Source organism: Podarcis muralis, chromosome 6 (assembly GCF_964188315.1).
Source record: "Podarcis muralis chromosome 6, rPodMur119.hap1.1, whole genome shotgun sequence".
NCBI classification, from domain to species: Eukaryota; Metazoa; Chordata; class Lepidosauria; order Squamata; family Lacertidae; genus Podarcis; species Podarcis muralis.
Window position 1 is genome coordinate 96,046,285 of NC_135660.1, and position 26,656 is coordinate 96,072,940.

Genomic DNA, 26,656 nt, shown 5'->3' on the forward strand with positions numbered 1-26,656 from the left:
ACCATCCTACAAAGACGATCAACTCCTGTCATTTTTTTGTTTCATATACAGTATTTCAATTCTGCAGAAGAAATATTTTCTTTGCATTGGAGTCTGGAAATAACCTTGGAAGGAAATCCCGTTTAAATGAATGGGACTTAACTTCCAAGTAAATCTGATCCCTTTGTCCAGCCCCCCACCCCCTTTGACACACACAAATTTATCCATACCATTAATTGGTTTAGGCAGCATTTCTATTCAAAAGTAAGCCCCATTGAGTACAACTGGACTTACTCCCAGGTAGCTATGTATAGAATTGTATCCTGCAGTTTCTTTTATGCAACGGGACTATAAGTTAAATGTGTTTCTTTAAGAGTATTTAGGCTCTCCTACGTTACTGCAATATGGGCTGAAAGCAGAAAGACGTTACGATCTTTGAGTGCATTAAATGGTTACCTTCCTATTTCCCTTTAATGTGTTAGAAAAGAAAGATTCCTCTGCGGATATCTTTGTAATATGCAAAATGCAAATTCATTCCCATTTAATTGATTAGTGCGCATCGGGGGACAATTATTTAATGGCTTGACAGCCCGTCTAATTATCTGTCTGTGCGTCTGGCTCTCCAGATACAGAACTCGAACCGGGAATCCGGCAGCATCGCTTGCGTGGTGGCTCAAACCGGGCTTTAGGAACATGCTCCCTGCTGCATTTCCCCAAAGGGTGGTGGGGCGGGGAAGAGAGAAGCGTGGACCTCGTCCCTGGCCATTCAGCCCCTGTTCCCGGGAGGACCGGGGGCGCACATCTGCACGTGGCCGGAGATGCTCCTTCGAAGAAACCGCTCCCCGCGCCGGCACCTCGCCAAATCGCCCTGAACTTTGCCAGTGACTGCAGGAAAGCAAGCTGCATCCCTGCTCGGGGGTGGATCCGACAACTGCAAGAGCCCTTCTCGGTTCCAATTAGCCAAAGGAAAGAGGGAGAGGGAGACAGGGAGGGAGTGGAGGTGAGCTGCGGATTGGGGGGGGGGGGGGCGGAAGGAGTTGCTTGGCAAGTCCGAGCAAGGGGCTGAGTTCTGGAGAGGACCGAAGAGGGCTGCTTCTCTCCTCCAGCACCCGCTTGCGCGCACGCACCTCCTCGCCTCTGAAGGAATTGCCTCGGAGCGAGCGAAAATCGCAGCCTCTTCCTGGACTCAAGTCGCAGAGTTTGCTGCCACCGAGCCCAACAAGACGCAACAACGCAGCCCACTTGACGCCTTGCTTGTGCAGAAACCACCGTCTTAGGGGAGGGCGCCTTCTTTTCTTCCTCATTCTTCCTTTCTTTCATGATATTGGCCAGAAGAGGAAGAAGAAAATGACTGTTTCTCTGGAGATCCCTGAATTTCTCCTCCTGAAGGATTTCCCATGAAATGCTCCACGGGGAACCTGGGGTGCGAAAGATCTAAGTACTCTTCGGAGTGAAAAGCGGAACTTCTGAGCTTTGCTATTATCGATTTATTAACCCATTAAAACAAAGAACATCCTCATTATTCTGGGACAGCATGGCAGCTACAGACCTCTTCATTTTGGCACTGTCTAGTGTTTTCCTAGACTTCTGGAGTCCGTGCCACACGACAGACACAAGCCAGCCAAGGTTACGCCTGTCACATAAAGGTAAGGCAACTTCTGTCTTTTTGTGTGAAATGCCTTTTTTAAAAATAAAAATAAAGAATGCTCTCATTGACATGGAATTGTGCCACCAGCCGTAAGTGCCATTTTTCCCCAGGCGTTTCTGATGCGTTTTTTTAAGGATTTGCCTTCACAGGACAGCTTCGTTTCCACTCTTGGCAAACACGTGCACCTGCGTTGTACTGAACCAGCCAGGAGCTTGTGTGTCTTGAAGATGCAGATAGCAGAGCGTGAAACTCTTTCATTCACGTTCACCCTCAGCAAGTGTGAGCAAGTCTAGATGCTGTGATGTAGCAGCCTCTTTAAGATGAACTGGTGGACGAGGCTAACACAGCCAGCATCACACACCTGGAATATGTTCAATTACCGTGCAAAGTGGGGATGTCTGAATTCTAGGAGTTTGCCCCTTAAAAATATAAAGTTCAGGGAGGGATGTACTGAGACTTCTCTGTATTGTGAAGCTGCGTCCTGATTCAAGCAGAACCAGCCCAAGCAAGCAGCTCAACTTTGCACTTCCGGGCTCCCCAAAATAATCATTAGGGCACCCCAAATTGGTCTATATATTGCCCTGCCATTGAAGGACTGGTCCCCATTAAGAATTAGCAGGCTAAATTGAATCTCTCTTTTTGGATCTAGGCTGAGTATTTGGCAGAGTGGGGGTGGGCTGGATTCCTAAGCCGCCAGATGAATCATCTTCCAAACGAACAAGTGTCATCACACTGTAATTAAGCTGACTGACTGCCAATAGCAGTCTGCTTCCAGCTTAAATATATAGCCCAAAGTCAAATGTTCCTTGACTAGAAAATATCTGTGCCTTTCTGAACTGTTTCTCAACTCTCCAGGTTTAGTGAAGGCAAGAGTGTCAGAAAGAAAGCACCTCACCTTCCCAAATCCCAGAGTTTAAAACCGCGCATCTGCTAATATTTCATCTCTGCATAATGTGGGAATGTTCTGGGGTGCAGGAGAGGATATATTGACTAATTATATCCTTGTCCAACTTGTGCTAACAAGTTCCCAAAATATCAGCAGAGTTTATAAACATTCCCCTTTAAGTGCGCAACGGTAACGCTTGCACGGGTTCGCTAGAACCTCTATAATAATTACCCTGGTAATTTCCCCTTTAGTTCCCTCTTAAAATACAAGACACGACACAGTCTTTATAAAAGTATAAAAGAGTTTACTCACGTTCTGTTCACAATGTGATCCCAGAAGGCACAGCTTAAAAAGGTTACATACATTTAGGATCTATCTTATAGCAAGATAGGCCTTATCTCCTCTCTTGGCTGGGAGCCAAGAGAGCATCCTTAGATGTTTCCTCATCGAAGTAAAATGGCAGAGAGAGAGATGGCTGCCTGCCCTGTGCTTTTTGTCATTACCTGCACAGGTGAGGCCACACCCACCTCTGGTCACATGTGGAGGAAGTCCGTCCCCAGGAAGTTTACCTGCTTGCTGGACAGACATCCCCCCATGTTCTAACATGTACACTCTAGGAATGTTGTCATTGACTGCTCCTGTGTTTACATCCCACATACCCCTTCTCAGGCAATACAACATATACAAAATATAAACAACTTTATTCAACCACCCAGAGTCCCAGCTTGACACGTAGATTCTGGAAACTCTCTCTTGGTAGGGGTTTCGTCAGGATGTCAGCAGTCATCTCTTGGGTGCTGCAGTAGGATAGTTCCACAAGTCCATCCTGGATCATCTGGCGTATGTAGTGGTACTTAACCCCAATGTGTTTTGTTCTGGCCAGGAACTTCTCACTCTGCGTCAGCTTCAGGCAACTTTGATTGTCCTCCAGCAAGCTGACAGGCCCTTTCCTCACCAACCCAAAGTCCTTTATGAGTTGATCAAGCCAGGCGATCTCTCTGCAGGCTTCTGTTGCTGCAACGTATTCTGATTCTGTGGAAGATAATGCTACACAGCTCTGTTTATAACTGCCCCATGAAACAGGTCCATCACCAAACATGAAAACATGACCACTTGTTGATTTATAGTCAGCATTATCCCCAGCCCAATCAGCATCAGTATACCCAATCAACTTAGGGTCTCTGACGGCTGGTAACCTTAATTTACAATTCATGGTACCCTTCAAATATCGCACCACCCTCTTTACACCTGCCCAATCATGCTCAGTGGGAGAATTCACTTTTCTGCTAAGAATCCCCACAGCATTAGCTAAGTCAGGTCTACATGTGGTAACTAAATACAAAAGTTTACCAATCGCCGACCTGTAGTCATTGTTGTCTGGCAACTGCTTCGAATCCTGCTGATTCTTCAGGAAGTCAGTAGCCATCGGTGTAGCAACTGGATGTGCGTCTTGCATCTGCATGTGCTCAACTAGCTCGTGGATCTTCTGTCTTTGGCTAAGAAGAAATGATCCGTCCTCTTCTCTTTCCACCTGGATCCCGAGGTAGTACTGGACATCTCCTAGCTCCTTGACCTCCACCTCTTTACTAAGGTGCTTTACTATCTGTGTATAGTCTTTCTCACTTGCTGTGGCAATAATCAGGTCATCAACGAATGCTAGGATATATGAGAATTGTCCATTATTTGACTTACTGTACAAGCACTTGTCAGCGTCGCCTTGCTTGTACCCAAGTTGCGTCAGCATTTTATGCAACTTCTGGTTCCAGGCTCTGGCAGCCTGTTTAAGTCCATAAAGTCCTTTCTGTAGTTTGCACACTAGATGTGCCTCATGTGGTTTTACAAAACCTTTGGGCTGTTTCATATAAATTTCTTCAGAAATCTGCCCATGTAGAAAAGCGGTAGCAATGTCAATGTGTTTCACCCTCATTTTCTTGGAGGCTGCAATGCTTAAAAGCATTCTTACGCTGCTGTACCTCACAGTTGGTGCAAAAACTTCATCGTAGTCTTCACCAAAACGCTGTGAAAATCCCTGTGCTACAAGTCTAGCTTTGTAGCGCTGCACTTCTCCTTCTGACCCCTTCTTAACCTTGAAAACCCATTTACTGCCAATGGCCTTCTTACCGGGAGGCAGCTCAGTGAGTGTCCAGGTCTTGTTCTGATGCAGTGCATCCATCTCCTCCTGCGCGGCCTTCCTCCAGAGACTGGCTTCTGCAGCTGGCATCTCCTGTATCTCTTCCCAAGTGGAAGGTTCCTGTGGAAACGCCGACCCTGCAAAGTAGGACAACCGTAATGGTGGGACACCTTTGTTGGTTCTGGATGAGATCCTGACCTCTGGTTCTGCGACCGCATCAGCTTCCTCATCCTCCTCCAACGCAGGCATGTCCCCATCTGAGTCCTCATCTTCGTCTCTGGTGCCGCCAGGGTTCTGGTCCTCTGCGTCTTCTGGTGCGTCGCCTGTAGGGGGCGCTGTAACACTTGAAGGCAGATTATTACTTTGTGGGGTCTCAAAAGGGAAATATACAAACTCTTGAGTCCTTTCTGATTCATCTGAAGAATCCACAACAGTGTTCTTAGTGTCTACCTTTCCATATTCATCAACATAAACTGCATGGTATGCATTTGTCTTACCAGTTTGTAAGTCCAAAATTCTATATCCTTTGCCTCCAGAAGCATATCCCACAAGGATACCTGCTTTTGCCCTGGAGTCAAGCTTGTGTCTGTGTTCTTTGGGCACATGGAAGTAACACGGACTTCCAAACACACGTATGTGCGACAGATTGGGAGCTTTCCCATGCCAAAGTTCAAATGGTGTGCGCTCTGCACCTTTAGTTGGCAGTCTATTCTGCAAATAGACTGACGTGTATACTCCTTCGGCCCACAGCTTTTGTGGCAAACGTGCATCCTTTAGCATGCACCTTGTCATGTCCATAATGGACCTAAACTTTCTCTCAGCTATGGCATTCTGCTGTGGTGTGTAAGGAATTGTGGTTACGTGTGCAATTCCTTCTCTGGCCAGGAGAGCCTGCACTTCATTTGAGCAGTACTCACCTCCATTGTCACTCATTAACACAGCTGGAGCTCTCTGGAATTTGTTCTTGACCATGGCAATGTATTCCTGGAGCTTGTCCACTGTCTCACTCTTCTCTTTGAGGAAATACACAACACAAAATCTTGAAAAATCATCCAGAAATATTAAAATGTATCTATTCTTTCCCAGTGAGGGAACATTCATGGGTCCACATATGTCAGTGTGCACTATGTCAAGCACTTTGTTGCTTCTTTGTTCTGCACAACGTGGAAATGAAGGTTTTACAGCCTTCTCAGTAATACAGCTTACGCACTTTGCTGGAGCTTTGTTGCTCTGCTTTACCTGCAAACCTCTTACAAGATCTCTTTTCTGTAGATCCAGAATGAGGCTGGCGTCCCTGTGTCCTAGCCTTTTGTGCCATAAGTCCAGATCCGCTTCATCCTTCTGGCTGGAATGTGCCACTTTTGCAGACTGGTTCTCTGAAAGATCAAGCTCATATACACCATTTATTAGCTTTGCTTGAGCAAACACTTTGCCACTTCTAGTCACTTTACATTCTCCATTTCCAAATGTGACCTGGAAACCTTTCTTGTCCAAAGTGGACACGCTGATTAAATTGCAACTCAGCTCTGGAACATACAAAACTCTAGAGATTGTGTTCTCAATGCATTCATTGTTTATATTGCATTTCAGGCTCATGGAACCTGCACCTTTTGCTTTAACAATGTTGCCATCTGCAATCTCAATTTCAGATCCTTCTTCATCATTTATTTCATTAATCTCATTAAAATAGTCCTTTTTATATGAAAAATGCGAACTGGCACCTGAATCTAAAATCCATTTGTTACGTTTATTTTCACGATTCTGGACAGCTAAGTTCCTTTCTTGCAGTAACCATGTGCATTCACATTTCCCCTTCTTTTCCCCTTTTGGCTGAAAGGGGTGGGGTTTCTTGGCTTTAGGAGCTCTGCAGTTCTTTGCAATGTGTCCTTCTTTGTTACAATTGAAGCAAATCACTTTCTTAGGCATCTCTTTGGACTTTGTACATTGCCTAGATGCATAACTGCTGTCCTTGCTTCTAGCATTCCTCACTGGAGATTCAGCTCTATCTCTGCATTCTTCTTTTAAATAACCAATCAAGTCTTTAAAAGTCAGACCTTGTCTATGATCCATCAAACTTACAAATGCGCTAAAGCGTGGTCCAAGTGATGATAACAAAAATGCTATCTTTGTATCCTCATCAAAAGCTTTGGGAGTCAGATCAATTCTTTGAATAATCTCAGTAAACTTGTTGATGTGCTCTGTGAATTCCTCTTTTGAATTCATCCTCAATCTGGTTAATTTACACACCAAGTTTCTGAAGCTGTTTATGCTAGATTCTCCATACACGCGTTCAATATCTCTTAAGATTTGAGATGCATCATCTGTACTATTTATTAATGATAGCTGCTCATCACGAAGTCCACTCAAAATTATGTGTCTAGCTTCGCTGTTCATGCGTTTCCAAGCACTTATCTTGGCTAAATCTCCCACAGACGATCCCGTAGGTTGAGGGTCTAAAGCTTCCAAAATGTGCTTATAATCTAAACATGCTATCAAGCGCTGCTTCCAGTGTATGAAATTGTATTCATTCAGCACAGGCATTCCAAGCTTTGCATCACTATCAAAAGCTGCTCTAGCCATCTTAAAATCCAAAATTTGAAAATTCTTCAAAATTTCTCAAAATTTTAAAATCAAAATCTCAAAAATCTCAAAATACAAAACAATTCTTCACTGCCTTGGGTCACTGTGAACTCTGAGGGAAGGGGGTGGGTTGCTTAATCCCCACTGCACAATGGAACAAAGGACCATGTGCTTACCAGGAAGTTAAGTCAGAAAAAATACTACTCAACTCAAAATCACAATCCAACGCAATCCTTCAAAAATACGCAGAAATATGCAATACTGGGGCCACTAACCCTTTGTGGGAATGTTCTGGGGTGCAGGAGAGGATATATTGACTAATTATATCCTTGTCCAACTTGTGCTAACAAGTTCCCAAAATATCAGCAGAGTTTATAAACATTCCCCTTTAAGTGCGCAACGGTAACGCTTGCACGGGTTCGCTAGAACCTCTATAATAATTACCCTGGTAATTTCCCCTTTAGTTCCCTCTTAAAATACAAGACACGACACAGTCTTTATAAAAGTATAAAAGAGTTTACTCACGTTCTGTTCACAATGTGATCCCAGAAGGCACAGCTTAAAAAGGTTACATACATTTAGGATCTATCTTATAGCAAGATAGGCCTTATCTCCTCTCTTGGCTGGGAGCCAAGAGAGCATCCTTAGATGTTTCCTCATCGAAGTAAAATGGCAGAGAGAGAGATGGCTGCCTGCCCTGTGCTTTTTGTCATTACCTGCACAGGTGAGGCCACACCCACCTCTGGTCACATGTGGAGGAAGTCCGTCCCCAGGAAGTTTACCTGCTTGCTGGACAGACATCCCCCCATGTTCTAACATGTACACTCTAGGAATGTTGTCATTGACTGCTCCTGTGTTTACATCCCACACATAATGCCTGCAGCAACCCAGGAAGTTAGACTCTCATTTGCTCATGATGGGATTTGGTGAAAGGCTGCTTTGACAGACAGGCTAACCTGTGGCTTCTAGGGAGCAGGGGCTGAGCATTTGCCTAGTTCCTTGCAGAGGCAGCATAGGTTGAAAAGTTATAAACCCAGGAGCAAGGGCCCCCGCCCCCATACCTCTGGGTAAACATGCCTGCACCCTGACTTGCACTACAATGGTTGCAACAGATGGTGCTTCAATGTCCAAATACCAAATCTACATTGAGCCTCATCCTATTCATGTGTAAGGAAGTGTCATTGTGTTCAGTTGGGCTTATTACCAAGTTAATGGAAATAGTTCTGCAGCTGTGAAGCCACATCTCTGCATATGTATACAGGCACGTGTTCCACTTTGTTCAGGGAAGCTTACCCCAAAGAGAGGGTGCAGACATTTACTTGGGAGCTAAGCCCCATCAAACTGTGTGGGGCTTGCTTCTGAGTACGCATAGAGAGGGCCTGGCTGTTAAGGCTCCACACCTGTGTTCACGTTCTTGGGAATAAACCTCATGTCATTCAGTGCGTCTTGCTTCTGAGTAAGCTTGTGCCCGCCAGATGGTTTGGACTACAAACCCCAGCAGCTGTGGAGGTTGGGGTTGATGGGAGTTGTAGTCCAAACATCTGGAGGGCACCCAGCTTGGCAAGTACTTTTCTCAAACCAAACTATAGGCAATAAGTTAAAGGTACCCCTGCCCGTATGGGCCAGTCGTGTCCGACTCTAGGGTTGTGCGCCCATCTCACTCTATAGGCCGGGAGCCAGCGCTGTCTGCAGACACTTCCGGGTCACGTGGCCAGCGTGATGAAGCTGCACTGGTGAGCCAGCAGCAGCACAGCACATGGAAACGCCGTTTACCTTCCCGCTGGTAAGCGGTCCCTATTTATATACTTGCACCTGGGGGTGCTTTCGAACTGCTAGGTTGGCAGGCGCTGGGACCGAATGACGGGAGCGCACCCCGCCACGGGGATTCGAACCGCCGACCATGCGATCGGCAAGTCCTAGGTGCTGAGGTTTTACCCACAGCGCCACCCGCGTCCCCAACTATAGGTAATAGAACTATTTAAATGGTTAGACTTCAGACATTAGAAAACTGCTGCATTAATCTTAAAGTGCTTCTCAGATTTCTTCTTACTGATCACCAGTTGGAGTGTTTAAAATACGTAATATTTTTGTCATTATTGAAGCTGAGTAATGTGCTTTACACAGGGATGATACTGATATTATATGGCCACCTCACTTAACAACCTCACTAGCATCTGAAACACATGAGTGAGGTGAGGTGGCCATATAATATTAAGCCATATATTAACGCTATGCTTATAGCCATATATGAACCAGAGTAATTGCTCACCATTCCCTGGTTCTCTACTCACTATTGTGAGTTAGAACCCCCATTTTGACACCAGGCATGCCTTCTAAGGAGAGTGGAAAGAGGAAACTCCATTGACCAGTTTGATTCTAGTTGTGGTGACAGGTGAACGACAGGTTGCCAAGAGGAAACTGCGAACTGATCTTCAGTATGCATCCTTGAGTTGCAACTATGCTTCGTAGAGTGATAGAAACTGCTAATTGCAAGGAGAAAACAGAAAGATGGAATGAACAACAAAGTTGACTATTCTAATTTATCAGAGTGTTTTGCTCAGCCAGTACTCTAGATTAGGTTGATTTTGCTGTTGTTTGTTTGTTTGCTTATGCCTCACCTTTTCCCTTGACGGGACTCAACATAGCTTATATAAAAATAAAAACAGCTAAACACACATATATATATATATATTTTTAAAAAATAAACATTGATAGAATTGCATGATTAATAAAATCACACACGGCTTACTATGGTTTACATAGCACATCCCCACAAAGCTCTCTGAAGCACAGTTGTATGGGGCACCCCATAAGAAAATAGATTTGTGATTTGTCTGGATCTAAACATCGGCACCAATCAATGTGCTTGCAGTGCTGGTGGAACATTCCTGTCATGTGCATTTATACTGTCCTACCTGAGTTTCATTCTGGCCCAGAGGTAAAAGTAATGTCTCATCGTTTGAACAAACAAGTCATCGATTGTCCTCACTGAAAGGAAATGGCTTGATTGATTCTCCCCGTTCCTTCCATAAACATTTTTTTAAAAAATAGATGAAAAAATCTCTGGTTACAGGGATTTCAAATTACCCTAGCGACTATTAACCAAACAATTGTCCTCGCTGGAAATAATTGCGGCAATCAGACGGTTGCATAAAACCCCATTGATCTCAAATTGACATCCACACATAATACAGTGCTGCAACTATCACAATGCACAACAGTCAATTCCCATAAAGTGGACATAACTTTAGACTGACTGTGTGCGGTTTTGTGTCTGAGGTGCGTGTGTTACTGTCTGAAATAAATAAACCTCTTTTTGTATTTCTGCACAGCAGTACATTGGTTGACAGTTTGGGCTGGCTTCCTGCTAGGTTGCTATTGGTATTGGTGGTTCTGCATTCACTTGCTAGCATAAATGTTTTCCCGATGGTTGAAATGAATAGTGCATTTCACTATGTTTTTCTTCAAGTATTGCAGGGAATCAGTAGCAGCACATCATAACTCTGGCAATTCTTTTACATGAAAAAATGTCTTTCCTAGATATTGCTTGTACTTGAGTCAGCTGCCATTCATCCCAATGCATTCTTCAATATGAAGAGAATTTGTCAGGTTAAAGGTCCATTTTCCATGTGCATTTTACAAAAGCAGATAGTGCAAGCTACTTATCACGAGTAAGCGGCTGCAACTTGGGTTGTGGTGGTCAGAGCAATGGGGAGGGGAGGCCCAAGCAATTCGAAGCAGAAGACTTGCTTGTACCCTGGGAACAGCAATTGCCATTCTCCCAATCCAAAGAACCACAAGAACAATGGGCAAATGCTGCTGGTGCTACTCAAACATGTGTGCATGATTGTCTCCCATCTGAATTGTATAGTCCAGAGGGTGTTGCTGGGGGTGCCAAGGGCACAAAAACATAAAGATGTGGAGATTGCACCACAACCTTTTCAGCAAAGACAGACTAAGCTTTGCAGCAAGTTGCCATTTCGTTGTAATTAATCCCACTGTGTGCCTAAAATATAACATTCTTATTAGCACTCAGTGTTCAACATTAATGAGCGCATGCAGAGTTCTTATGATGTGGCCAAGCACAATGGAGAGTTATTATTTTAAACAAAACCAAGCACCAGCCCTCTCATCACCCAGTGCTTTCTTTATCATGTGATGTGCAGAATTGGTAAAAGGTGAAAGATTTCTGCAATCTGAAGAGAAACCACAGAGTGATGTGCAGAATCGGTGTGGATATGCCCTATAAGAATAATAATAGGATCATAGAATTATAGGGTTGGAAGAGACGCCTAGGGTCATCTAATCCAACCCTATGGTGGCAGTGCAGGAATCTCAACTAAAGCACCCATGACAGGTGGTAGGCTGGTACTAGGCTTTGTAAGAGCCCAGCAACTCTATCCTTCCAACGGCTGACTTATCTTAACTGGAAGCACATACCAAGGTGGCTAAGGGAAAGGGGTGCTTAACTCAGAAGGTGGTCTTGCCAGTGGCGGAGGGGAGAGCGGGCGGCACACCGCCCCTGGCAGCGTGATCCCAGTGGGGAGCCATCACGGCTGCCCCCCCCCCGTGCTGGGTGCCATGCCCCTGGCGGTGTGCCATGCCCCCAGGACGCCCGCCAGCCCTGCTCTCCACCCCCCGGTGCTGGGGCATGAAGCTCCGCCACTGGGTCTTGCTCCAGGGGTTCATATTCTCCCCTGAGCTTCCAGGCAAGTTCTTCCTCCTCCTATGAAGTGTCCAGGGCTCAGGGCTTATTGGGCCACTTTCTAGATTTGCCTATGGCAATGAGCCACGCTACACATCGGGACTGTATTGCACACAAAGCACTGCTGTGCACTACATGCTAACATAGAGATCAAGCCTCAATCCCAAACCATGTTGTTTAGAATCAGCAGATTGGCGTGACCCAGCCTTAAAACTCTATACAAAACTGCCTAGATGGCTATTCACTTCCCCAGGTGTTAGAAATTCGTACTATGACATTAAGACACACCCCAAAAAATTGTACTGGAAGGTTAAGAGAAAAATTACAGTGATTCTGCCACAGGCCAAACCCAGCCCCATTCGCAATGCACTAATTGGATTGTGCAAACTGCCCCTCTCTCTGTGAGAAGCCTGAGGGCAGGCTCTTGTTTTTGAATGGAAGCTTGAATTATTGGGAAAAGGCAAATTCTGTTCTTGTTTCCAGACACAGCATGAAGTACACATAGTTGGGATTCAGATGACTTAAGCTCGCTTTTTGTGAAATTTGAATGCTAAAATATTTCACCCATCCCAAAGGTGTTTAATGTTCACTTCAGTCTACGTTACTCAAATACTCCTGCAGATAAATGCTTAACTAGTTAGATGGCTGAACAGGCTTTCCAGAAACGTTACTGCAGAAAGCAATAAAATGAGGTGTCTGAGAGAGACAGGCATAAATAATACCTTCCACTCTGAAGTAATAAGTTGTTTCCTTCATCAACTGGTCTTTTATTGTCTTGTTGATGGCCAGTGATTTGTTACACTTGCAGTATTATGAAGTGTTAGGTAGTTATGTACATTTGTGAGGTGTAACTTCTTAAACAACTGCTTTCCATCTGTTTTGCTTGCGGAGAATGACTAACATTAAGACTCAGGTAAGAAAGAGCCCACTTATCACTCAGCAACTTGCCAGTCACGTTCTGAACTCTTGAGAATGCACTGTAAATATTAGCATTTTTGCAAACATCTTTATCTTCTATTTTGCCACGACTTTCCCTCGTAATTGCTTTTGGTGATAAACTGACATGCAGAAACCTGTTAGGAAGAACAGTATAATTGGTGCCCTGTGCATGTTTTCATGAAGCCATTCGTGATTCAGCAGCATCTTACAAAGAAACTGCAGTTGAACATTTTAGTGAAATTCTCATGGGTGGGGTTTTTACTTTAAGATGGAATGAAGGGCTTCCCTTAAAAACAAGACAAGTAAGAATACTGTTAGGTACTGAAGTTCTCACCCTGGGCCAGCAGGGGGATACTGTAGATAGTTTTCACTCAGGTCCACATATGCAAATAAGGAATTGAAAGTGATGTTCAGTGATTGGATAGTTACATAAAGTTGCTACTGTTGCATTGTAGTTGAGCTCTATACAAGCAGGTTGGCTAAACCCTTCAGCTCAGTTCTGTCCTGGGCCTGTGAATAAACAAGAGCTGTTTGAAGAATCGCTGTGTCGTCTGATATGTTCACCCACATCTTAACAAATACCAGTCTCAGGCCCTTGGTAGACAGCCTCCCCAGGCCCCCATACTTTGGGTACAGAACAGGAGAAGACATTGTCTGGTAACTTCTCTCATGGGGAAGGCAGTCAGGGAGGCTGCAGGGTGCTGGGAAAATATTTAATGGAAATAAAATCACACACAAGTCACCCTCACCCATCTCACAATGATATGGTACTATCTACCCCATACACACCGAAATTAAGGAGAAATTCTGAAGTGCTCTGGGAACAAGGAAGAAACACAGAGGCCTCTTTTTTGGGGGAGAGGGGAAATTTGAGGAATTAGGATGTCAGGTTTCAGTATCGTACTAACTTTGACTCATATATTGTGGTTGCTGCCTTTTCCAGGTTAGAAAAAAGAGATAATGGATAGACTTTTGTAAACCAAGAAAATATTTAATAAAATTATTTTGAAAGAAAGAAAGAAAGAAAGAAAGAAAGAAAGAAAGAAAGAAAGAAAGAAAGAAAGAAAGAAAGAAAGAGATAAGAAAAGCACTTGAGTCTTCTTCAGGAATTCCTCATGTGCAAGCATGGTAAAAGGGGATTAGCCCTGTCCCCAAAGTCACACATCTCCTCCCATTCCTGTTGTGTTGGGCATTATTTCTGAGGAAGGTAGTCTGCGCCAGTAAGTGTTAAGTTATCATGGGATTAGCATGCTAGCTCCTCTCCCTGCTCATAGCTGTTGTCCTCATCCTCCAACCCATTTAGGGTGATCTTCTAAACTGAGAGCATCCTGTGTCCATGGAAGATGCTCAGATGTTTTAGGGGGATCCTTGGGAAAAGATCAGGGTTCTAAAATACATGGGGAACCGCTGTAAGTACAACAGGCTTCCCATTTCATAAGCTGACCCTCCAAATGTTGGGGGTTGACGAGAACAATGATGAGGTGGCAGAGCTACCACGCTTGTCCATGCTGCCCCATCACATGATGACATAACACTTATTGGTAATGCCTGAGAAGGTCTATAGTTGCCCAGGGTTCTAAATCACAAGGGGAGCTTCCACCTATGAGCAGGATCCTTGCTTGAGAAGTTATGCCCATCAGGGCCACAGGGGCAGCTGTGTGACTTTGGGGCTGGACACATGAACTCAAAGCCTCTTTTAGCACCCTGACCCTCTTCATGCAGCCAACGCCCGAAGAAAGCTTTGGTGGAGGAGAATTGCATCTTATGGTTGCTAGAGAGCAAGAATGCTCATCTTCCACAACAAGGGATAAGGGCCAACTTGAAAATCAATAGCAAGCTGAACAGCAACTTACTGTGTATTACATGCATAACGAAAAGTTAAGACTTTGCACAATGTTCTGCACAAATCCCAAGACTAGGGAGACAAATTGCCTTTCTAATCTCTTTTGTACCTTAAATGTTGACTGGGTACACAAAAGGGTGGGCAAACTTGAGGCTTGTTGGGCCATCTTTTTCTTCTTCTTTTCTTTCTACTAGTATCCCAAGATCTACCAAGGTGAGTCAGGTACAATTAAACTACAGGGCGCCTCTGATCACATTCTGAGCCTAGGAATTTGTTTTCAGTACCTGAGTTCACAGTTCACACAAAAGTCCTGCCCTACTTTGCTTTCTTCAATTTAGCAGCCTAATCTGGATGGGAAAATCATTTATTTGTTGCAATTGGCCAACAATTAGCCTGCGATTTGCACAAATCTGTCTTGTAAGTGTGGCTTTAAGTATTCAACTTCCTCACCCTACCCTTTCCTACTTTACTATTGAGGCCTGGTAATAATAATAATTTATTATTTATACCTCACCCATCTGGCTGGGTCTCCCCAGCCACTCTGGGCGGCTTCCATAGAAACCAAAAATACACTAAAATATCACACGTTAAAAACTTCCCTGAACAGGGCTGCCTTAAGATGTCTTCTGAATGTCAGGTAGTTGTTTATCGCTTTGACATCTGCTGGAAGGGCGCTCCACAGGGTGGGCGCCACTACCGAGAAGGCCCTCTGCCTGGTTCCCTGTAGCTTTGCTTCTCGCAATGAGGGAACCGCCAGAAGGCCCTCGGCGCTGGACCTCAGCGTCCGGGCAGAACGATGGGGGTGGAGACGCTCCTTCAGGTATACTGGACCGAGGCCATTTAGGGCTTTAAAGGTCAGCACCAACACTTTGAATTGTGCTCGGAAACGTACTGGGAGCCAATGTAGGTCTTTAAAGACCAATGTAATATGGTCTCGACGGCTGCTCCCAGTCATCAGTCTAGCTGCCGCATTCTGGATTAGTTGTAGTTTCTGAGTCACCTTCAAAGGTAGCCCCACGTAGAGCGCATTGCAGTAGTCCAAGAGGGAGATAACCAGAGCATGCATCACTCTGGCGAGACAGTCCCCAGGCAGATACGGTCTCAGCCTACGTACCAGATGGAGCTGGTAAACAGCTGCCCTGGACACAGAATTGACCTGTGCCTCCATGGACAGCTGTGAGTCCAAAATGACTCCCAGGCTGCGCACCTGGTCCTTCAGGGGCACAGTTACCCCATTCAGGACCAGGGAATCCTCCCCACCTGCCCGCCTCCTGTCCCCCAAAAATAGTACTTCTGTCTTGTCAGGATTCAACCTCAATCTGTTAGCCGCCATCCATCCTCCAACCGCCTCCAGACACTCACACAGGACCTTCACCGCCCTCACTGGTTCTGATTTAAAAGAGAGGTAGAGCTGGGTATCATCCGCATACTGATGAACGCCCAGCCCAAACCTCCTGATGATCTCTCCCAGCGGCTGCATGTTATTTAGACTTTAAGCACCCACCATGGAATAGCCCCAAAGCATGTTGCCAAGTATGGCAAATTCTATTTTAACCCCTTGAGGGACACCTCGTATCCACGTTTTCCTTCTCACAGATCCCAATGCTGGGTGGGGGTGGGACACACACATGTGTGAGAGAGATTTGTTCTTCCACCCCTAGTACCTGGAGCTAACAATGGCAAATTGGGTCTCCTTCTTCTGAGTTACCCAAAAGGCCTCAGTGGGACCTACATGTAAAGGACAAAATCATGAGCATTTCAATGTTGTGAGAAAACAACATCTGTGTCTATGACGCAGGACTGGTCACAGCAACTTCACATATCATGGGATAATTGCAGTTATTGTTGTAAATTCAATTTATATCCTGCTGTTCCTCTTAAAGGAGCCCAGGGCAGCCAAAACTAAAATGGCAAGACAATACCATTTAAATGAAAACGTGTTTAAAACATTTAAAAACACATACTTGTTTCCTTTTGATTTCGTGAGAAATGTAAGTGTTGGAATTCTTAGGCTTGTAACAAGATCCTAGAAGCTACATAAAATGGCTTCAGCATCGTCTTATTCTTTGGTAGCCTAATGTCATGGATCTAATTCTACTCTGGTGGTCTAGCCTGTCGCTGATAAGTCTTCCAAATTGCAATTATTCACGTGGCCCACAGAGACAATTGCACATTTATATTAAGCCGTACTGTATCTGTTTACACGCCTTTTTCTCTGCCTGCAGATATAGACTTGAGAAACAAACATGGAAAGCACAGGAAACACACACACACACAAAAGTAGGCTGCTCATAGTGTTTGGAAAGGTGAGAATTGTATTATGGCGAGAGCTTATATGGAGTGTGAATACAAACAGGAATGATAATCGGAATTTATATGTGTTTGGGAAAGGCTACACAGCAAGCTGTCTGTGACATTCTTGAGTCCTCTAAGAATGCAATTGTACTAAGCACTATTTACTTCCACTCTGTTTTGTAACTTAGTAGTCCATATATATATAGTCAGACAAAAACTTGATGCTGTTGATCAATCAAGCTCAAAATTATATTCCAATTGCATGATTTTTGCGTGTTAAGATCCCAAGACCTCCCCCAATAAATAAAGACACGATTGACACAGAATTTAGTTTAAGGTTATTGGCATAATTTTGGCCACATCTTTATTGATTACAGATCATGACTGGTTTGCTTAGGCATTGGTTCCTGACTAGCTACACCTGACCTCAGCAGGGCAGCACTGACGCCTGGACTCCGGCAGACGTCAGTAAGGGAAAACATCCAGGGGGAGCATTGAATCATAGAATCATAGAGTTGGAAGAGACCACAAGGGCCATCGAGTCCAACCCCCTGCCAAGCAGGAAACACCATCAGAGCACTCCTAACATAAAGACCTCCAAAGAAGAAGACTCCACCACGCTCCTTGGCAGCAAATTCCACTGTCGAACAGCTCTTACTGTCAGGAAGTTCTTCCTAATATTTAGGTGGAATCTTCTTTCTTGTAGTTTGGATCCATTGCTCAGTGTCCGCTTCTCTGGAGCAGCAGAAAACAACCTTTCTCCCTCCTCTATATGACATCCTTTTATATATTTGAACATGGCTATCATATCACCCCTTAACCTCCTCTTCTCCAGGCTAAACATGCCCAGCTCCCTTAGCCGTTCCTCATAAGGCATCGTTTCCAGGCCTTTGACCATTTTGGTTGCCCTCCTCTGGACACGTTCCAGTTTGTCAGTGTCCTTCTTGAACATTGGACCAGGCTCAGACTCAAGCTCACCCCAAATGCTCCCAGGGGCTCTGGCATGGCCCTAACCCCTGGAAGGGGATTGGACAGAAGCATGGCGAGCCCCTGGATTCCTTTAACGGAATACCCGATCACACATTGGGAGGGGCAGGTGTGACAACCTCCCCTCCACCACACCTTGAACCAATGCCTAACCGCCAAACCTTACCAAGTTGTGATGATTTGCTACGCGGCAGGTGAAACCCAAGTGACACCAGCCAGTCCGCCAAATGGGAAAATTCCTACCTGGCCCCTGTCCCAAGAGCAGATGACCCACAACAGCATAGCAAGGTCATAGCAAGACCCTAAATATAGGGAGAGTGGGCAGGTGATCTGATGCACAAAGCAAAAAAGAGGAAGCTCAATGCAGTGTGCAGCAGTATATAAAGGTCTCTTGGTTAATGTATGAAATGATCCCAATGGCCAGATTTACCCCAGCAACCAAGGGTTGTTGTGGCTATCCAATCGTTCCCACCCACACAAGCAGTGAGGTCAGTCCTGATGATCTCACCACAACATGTGTTCTCTGGGAGGACAACACGATTTGTTATCTTGGCCAGGTTTGCAGCAACTGCTCAAAATTTGAGGGAAATGATTTGTTATTATTATGTACAGATAACTTGCAACTTATGCGCATTTAGCTTGTGTGCATGCAGCTTTAAACGCTTGACAATTTTTTAAAAAAAAATGAAAGGGAGTGGGGACCTCTAGGAATAAAATACAAGCAATCCCACCCACTCTGGAACCCAATGTGTTTTGACTATATATGGTTTTGGCTTTATGCATAATGCCCTGCATAAGTTCAGAATTGCCTGTATTGCCATATTGTTGTGATTTATCATTGTGGGCTGCCTTGTGGAGGTGCTTTCTTGAAAGGTCGGTTATATTTACAAAAAAACAAATAATCCCTTGTATTTGTTCGGACTCATCCTTAGTTTTCCTCTAGAATTGCTCTACTCAAGAGAACTGGGGAGCGAGGCGAACAACTGCAGTGCTTCTTCACATATGGAATAACATTAATTATCACTATTATTTTGCCAGAAGCTGTGGTAAAAGCTTAGACGGCCCTTTAAAAGGAAAAGGTATATTTTGGATGGGTCTAATCATAGCTGTCGGGACATGGGTGGCGCTGTGGGTTAAATCACAGAGGCTAGGACTTGGCGATCAGAAGGTTGGTAGTTTGAATCCTCGCAACGGGGTGAGCTCCCGTTGCTCGGTCCCTGCTCCTGCCAACCTAGCAGTTCGAAAGCACGTCAAAGTGCAAGTAGATAAGTAGGTACCACTCCGGCGGGAAGGTAAATGGTGTTTCCGTGCGCTGCTCTGGTTCGCCAGAAGTGGCTTAGTCATGCTGGCCTCATGACCTGGAAGCTGTACGCCGGGCTCCCTCGGCCAGTAAAGCGAGATGAGCGCCACAACTCCAGAGTCAGTCACGACTGGACCTAATGGTCAGGGGCCCCTTTACCTTTACCTTAATAATAGCTGTCAGCTGTGATGTTCAGGCTGCCTCTGTTTCTGAAGCAACCTTCACTTGCAAAGACTGCACCTTGGAGTAGCAGATGCTGGGGTCAGCCCTCTTCATGTCCGGCTCATGGGCCCGATGTGGCATTGACTTCCCACTGTTGGAAACAGAATGCTGGGCTGTATGGACCCTTGAAAGCATTTATTGTATTCCGTGAGTAACTTAAAGCAATTGATTTGGCAACATGCAAAGTGGCCATCAGATTCGTGGTAGCTATGTTCAGGATTGTTGTCTCCTGGTTTATCTGAAGCCGAGCTGGGCTTTGTATGCTTTAGATCTCCCCTCAGCTCCTCTCATAACTGCATCTTGTCAACAAAAGCTTCTGTGGATTTTGTGCAGCAGGACTTGGAAGGGTTTGGAGTTGCTTGGCATGAAGAAGACGGCAAGCTGCGTCGACTTCACTCCTCAGGCTGTTTTCAGCTTTTGTTCTTTACGTTGGAGAAGAACTGAGTGTCACTTGAAGTTACAAAACATGAATGGGCTGGATGTGGCTGTTTCTGTTCTCTTATCTCTCTGCTTTCAAAGTGACAACACCATCTGTTGGAAACTTTATGGTGCAAGCCAGGGCTCCGCTAGAAACAAAAGTTTTACTTAATGTCGCATTAATATTCTCGAGGTGATTTACTGTATGCTGTGCAGCAACACACATCTGTTTTCAGCCTTCCTGAGGAACCTTGGGTCAACGAGTACTGTAAAACGTTGCAGTTGGGAATACTTAGCATTATTAAATCTGGTGTCCTGGTTCTCTTCATGCTGCCAGACAACGATGATGAAACGGCAGTGTGCAGTCAGCACTAATTAGGAATCCCTCGTCTTTTTTTTAAGAAACATGCTTCCCCGGGAGAGGAAAAGGATAGAAAACCACTTCAGTCCATTTGAAACATTTGTTCATTTTCGAAGCTCTTTTCCAGTTTAGCTGGTGGCCATATGTCCAGTCCGCTGAAATCCCCCGTGGGGGGCAGTTTTGCAGCCACAGGAGCATGGAAGAAGGAGCATACGAGACAAATGGGCCACTGAGTTTGCCAGGAGCACCCTGCATGAGACCAGTGGCACATTTCTTTTACCTGCTGTGTAGTCAGACTGCTCGTATATTTCTTCCTACTAAGGATGGCAGCCTGGGGGATTTTAGCATGTATGAACTAGGCCCTAGACAAGCTGTTGAGATGGAATGGCACTGAACATTCCAGGGCTGATGAGGCATGAAATGGAGTTTCCTGTTCAAAAACAGATGGGGAGCTTTGTATCACAAAATAGTGAGGCCAAAAGACCATCTAGTCCATCAATTCTTAAAGTTTTGTTGCACGGGGGACCACTGTTATGGTTTGCTTCTTCTTTGTGAACCTCCACAAAGTATAGGAAATGATGTAGAAGATGGAATAAAAACATCCCAGAAGTCTCCAGTCAAACATGGGGAGAGCCCTCAGGCTTCCCAGAAATATTATGTTGGAGAAGGGAGAAAGTGGTGGTGGTGGGACACTTTGTTCCTGATGGTGAGGAGAATGGCATCTAAGTCCCTGCATCTGTCATGGGGAAAGATGCTCTGCCTCACCCATCTCTTCCTTCCACCTGCTCCAAGGTAAGTTTCTGGGGAGACTGGGGCTAAGAGAGACAGCACTGAGTTTGGAGGTTCAGGATGGCCACTGTCTTGTTCACAACAGGGATACCATCAGGGTTGTGTCCACCCAGATCCTGCTCACAGATATTCAAATGAGCACCAGAGCAAATAGTCATGACAGTTCAACACACTCCCAAATTAAGGGACAGGAGAAGGTGAAGCATTGCAAGAGAGGGAAGCTTGGCTAGTTGCTGAGTGAGCATTACTGAAATAATAGTGACAAAGTTAAAAGAATAGTGACACAGCACAGCAAGCCTTCTATTGTTTCCCCTTTTTCATCACTGCATGCATTCAGCAGAACTGCCTGAGATGTAGAAGTGCGGATCAATCAACATTAATCAACTTGGCATTTTCATCTACTTTCGTCTGGGAGACCACCTGAAAATGCCCTTCGGGCAACCTGTAGTCTGTGGGCCACAGTTAAGAAATGTATTACAACCTGTCAGGCAGGGCCAGCTATCTCACCCACCTTTAGGGTTGACATATTTCAAAAAGTAAAAACAAGGACACCCTGAAAATTGTTGAGCTTTTTAAAGGAAAACCCGAAAGTTGCTGATTTTTCTATTGACTTGTCTAAGATCCAGGACAAAGTTCTGCCTTTTGGAAATTCCCTCTGAATATCAGTTTCGCCTTTGAAATCCAGGTAATCTCTAGGGGAAACCAGACGTAAGGCAGCCCTTCCCAAGGTCAGTCCCACCATGTCCCTCAAGTGACGTACAGGTGCAGAAGAACACAAATAATGGGGAAAGGAAGAAGAAGAAGAAGAAGAGGAGGAGGAGGAGGAGGAGGAGGAGGAGGAGGAGGAGGAGGAGGAGGAGGAGGAGGAAGAGGAAGTTAGGATCACTGCCAGTGTACATTGAAACTTATTAGTCACATCATCCCAAGAAAAAATTAGCTGGGTGCATTTCCATGGCACCTGGTGTCACAACCCCTGATGCTTCAAAAAGGCTTCCATCATTTGTGACTCATCAAGCGGAATCCAACCCTTCAGCCATGTACAGAGGCCCACCCTTTTTTAAAATTATTTTTTAACCTACTTGGAACTTGGGTAATTAGTCAGGCCACAATGTATGACTGGCGGCTTCATTGAATTTGGGATGCTGCACATTTTGTTGCCATGTTCCAGAGGCAGTGCGGTGGAAAGAGCCTAAGGAATGGGTTGCAGGAGGAGAGACTTGCTTGAGAGGTTCTTCTCACATCTGTTTTCTAATTGTTGTCTTCACTGTGGTTTAGCTTCATTTGCCTTATGATGCAGCTGCTAAGTCATTGTTATTTATTGGACCTGATGTTACGATTTCTGAATTTTTGTGTTTTGTTATTTCCCCCCCCCCCCTGAATACATTTATTACTTTATTTACTATTCCCTGCTTTGGGATTGAAAATATTCAGCGAGCAGCTGGTACTGGGTCACACCCAGGACTGAGGAAGCAGGGGGGAAACAGGGTTACGTTCTGTGTGTCCATGTACAAATAAGTGTGAACCATCTCAGAGTCTCCTATCCTATACTTTTAGGATCCTGTTTTTGCCTTCTTAAAGAAACACAGGAACTGCTTTTCAGAAAATGCTTCTACAGTCTTCATGTCCACTGTCAAGTTCAGTTCTGATAACTGTATTTGCCCTGAGTCGATCACTTCTTAGATGCAAACAGCTTTGGCCACAAGAGGAAAGAAGGAATGCTTAAGCACTCTCCTGTTTGCCGGAGACATTCCTTTTGCCCTTGGGTTTCTTGCCTCTAGATAGTTTCCGAGGTCACCCAGATGGCAACAAATGCCAGCCAAGCATCTGCATAGTTTCATTCTGGAGAGTGAATGCCTTAAGTCAAAGCTTTGTGCATCTCCTTGTGTTTCAGGGAACATCCTGGACCATTGGCTAGTTACAAATCCTTGCAGATACAGTGAAACTAAACAAGCAAGTGGTCCATCCACAACTACACACTTGGTGGTTATCTATAAAACACACAAACAAAAGAAAGTGTTGGACTGTCAAATGTCTCTCTGGCATTGACAGAAAACATGCACTAGGGCTGGGAGATATCTATTTTTCAATATATCACCAGATCAACATTGTGATATACTGATATATATATACTGATGTATAAGTTGAATAAATAATAATAATAATAATACTGATATATCAATGATGTGCTAAATAAAAATGGAGCTCTGTAGAGACACCAGCTGGCCTCACAGTTTTTCCTGCATCCTAATTTTTGCATAGCATACACATCATGTTTTGTGATATATCGCCAGGTCAAAAATTGTGAAACCGATATCACGATGTGGACCAGTTTTGGACAATATATTGATATATCACCCAGCCCTAACATGCAGCAGCCTGAGGAAAACTAGCTTTAACATTCTGTTATTGTTGTTTTTTTTTAATAATGTTTATTACTTTTACAACAATTTTAACACTACAATAAAAAACAAATAAAAAACAATACAGTACAACACAAAAACACTACATAACACTAAAACATTAAACTAACAAGACAAAACCAAAACAATTTAAAAACACATCAAAAAAGGGGAAAAAATTCAATATCTTATCTTTCTTTCACATATTTCAATGACCTCCTCACACCTCCCTTTTTGTATTCCACTTCTATTAATTATTTCAGCAATTCCTTTCCATCTTCCCCTGTTTTCTATCCTATAATTATCTTAACACAAACTAACCTTATTTTTTCCTTTAATGTTCTATTAATCTATTTATACTTAATTCCTTATAACCTTTCTACTAAAGCCATATAACTTCATCCCAACATTCTTCTAACATTCATTAATTTTACAATATTTCTGTAAATAGTCTTTAAACTTTTTCCAGTCTTCTTCCACCAGCTCTTCTCCCTGGTCTCAGATTCTGCCAGTCATTTCCGCCAGTTCCATATAGTCCATCAACTTCATCTGCCATTCTTCCCGGGTGGGTAAATCTTGTGTCTTCCAATATTTCGCGATGAGTATTCTTGCTGCTGCTGTTGCATACATAAAAAAAGTTCCATCCTTCTTTAATACCAATTGGCCGACCATGCCCAGGAGAAAGGCCTCTGGTTTCTTCAAGAAGGTATATTTAAATACCTTTTTTATTTCATTATAAATCATCTCCCAGAATGTCTTAATCCTTGGGCATGTCCACCAAAGGTGAAAGAATGTACCTTCAGTCTCCTTACATTTCCAACATTTATTTTCAGGCAAATGGTAAATTTTTTCAAGTTTGACTGGCGTCATGTACCACCTATAAATCATTTTCATTAAATTTTCTCTTAGGGCATTACATGCTGTGAATTTCATACCTGTGGTCCCTAGCTTTAACATTCTGGATGCTCCTTGCAGGTGCCCATAAATATATGTGCACATATGTTTGCAGCCCAAGCCCCTCATTGGGCGTGTGTCCCTTGCATGTCATAGCTGGGCTTTTCACTTATGGATCTGGGCCTTAGTGGTAATGTAGGAGGGCAAGTTGTCAGTTGTCAGACTGAAACATCAAACCACTCTCCTTTCTTTTGATCAGTTTTGGCGGCTGCATGCCACACAGGTAGACATTCCTGTGTGCTGTGAGTCATCTAAGGATCCAGATGTATTGTAACTGGTTTGTAGGCCAACATAGTTCCATAACTTATGTTTCTTTCTGTGAGTTTTTGACAGCTGTCCATAGTGTAATATGCCTCCGTTTGAGGCAGAGATATACTCTGATGTCTGCAGCCAATCCAAACTTAGCATAGCATGAATGAGTGTTCCTCGAAACTGTAAGTAGGCTGGAAATTGCAATCTTCATCAGGAAGTAAGGATAATTCACTGAATAGCATATTTGTTAAGAATTATTTGCTCAGCATCTTGCTAAACTCCCTTCCTGTTGGCTTCAGTATATGATGTTTGGTCGTATGCCAATGCCCTGAGAAAGGGCAGATATATGGTCCTCTCTGGACTCACGGGCTACAGTAAAGCGGCAGCTGTTGAGGAAAAGAAATTTCACAGTAAGTGTGTGATCCTTACGAAATCGCATTGCTCACATTTTTTGAAAGTTTCATCAACACGGAAGCAGCAACATTTTCCAAGCCGTATGGTCCTATGAGTGCATCAACTGAACTTTATCATTTTGCCTGTTTCCAGATTCCTGGCAAAATGAATATTTACTAATAGATTGAGAAGGGACTTAAATGAAACCCTTTCATATGGTAATGATTATTTTTGGCAAGCCGTTAAATGTGGCAGTTCTGCAAGCCAGCGAACTAATATTGGGAAGAAAGGCGTATAGAATCCCAAGTCCCTCTGCAGTTTGGCATCTGCTCCGAACTCCCCTCTCTTCTGTTTATTTATTTTTTATCTAAAGGCCTATTGGCTTCAAACTGTGATGCAATTAAACTTCTATTGGAAGTCAAATGGGAAGCTTCTTAATGGTTCTAAATTTGTTTTATAAGGATGCGGGATATGAATTGTTCCTTGTAATGTGCAACAGATTTATTTAGCAGGCTTACGAAAATAGAGAGAAGCAGCTGTACATCATTTGACTTGTAGCTGCTCATGAGACTGAGGGGTGTAATTTATTTACTGATGAATCAAGAAACAAAGCAGAAGAGCTACAATCTATAAAGTCATGATCCCCCTTTTTTAGGCTTCCGGAGTGACAAGACTGTAGCCGACAACTGTACCATATTAACAGGAGATAGTTTGCTGGTGGCTTTGTTCAATTTATTACTATTATCACTTGCTGTACTTCTGAAGGCTTGAAAAACGTTATGGCTGCTTATTTTTGAAAGATATTTGGCCTGAGATTAAGTAGCTGGCATGCTTACCTGTAGAACAAGATGATTTTTGCTGCACCTTTTACAGCAGCTGCAATCCATTTGGGGGGGAAGAAGGTGAAATTCAACCCCTTCTGTCTCAGAACAGATGGTTACCGGCACTGTCAGAGCAAACAGCAATGACCAACTTGACTAGGAGCTGTCCATATGACCGTTATCAAAAGGGACTGTGATATATCCAGAGCCTGGGTACATCCTGGAACTAGGGTAATAATCAGCTTTATTTGTTGTTTTTCTGAGTATTCAGCATATGGTTAGAAAAAATGCATGATAAGAACTCTGGGCAATAGGCACGCATAACATTCATAATGACATTACTTGTCACCGTGCACATAGCAACCTCAATACCTGCAATCTAACACTTAGTTTGTGTTCAGTTTCTTGAGCATGGCCACACTTAATCCTACAAGCTTGACACTTCAAATGTCCAGAGCAAACACTTGGCTCTCATGGTTGTTACTCTCTTGCAAATATAACATTTTAAGTGTGTTTTAAGTGCATTATTCAAATGTGACACTAGATGGCAATGGTGAGCTTAGGGCAATATATATATTGCCCTATATATTAGGGCAACATATATAAATAACGCTGTGGAAATGCGATATATATATATATATATATATATATATATATATATATATATATCGCATTTCCACAGCGTTATTTATATATGTCTGGATTCCACCTTGGTTTCAATTCTGGTTGTGGTTCCTCCTGCTAATGCTGGGTAG

General features: G+C 43.9%; 1 protein-coding gene across 2 annotated transcripts in view; it reads left to right on the forward strand.

Moving 5' to 3' along the window:
- The first annotated feature begins 993 nt into the window (after nucleotides 1–993).
- Nucleotides 994–26,656, forward strand: part of SEMA3E (semaphorin 3E) — a 182,924-nt gene continuing 157,261 nt past the window's right edge. Inside the window, exon 1 of one of the 2 annotated variants that reach the window (XM_028728769.2) lies at nucleotides 994–1,625. In XM_028728769.2, the coding sequence (XP_028584602.2) occupies nucleotides 1,514–1,625 (112 nt within the window). In that variant the 5' untranslated portion in view covers nucleotides 994–1,513. The remainder of the gene's footprint in view (nucleotides 1,626–26,656) is intronic. The other variant, XM_028728770.2, reaches the window with a different exon arrangement.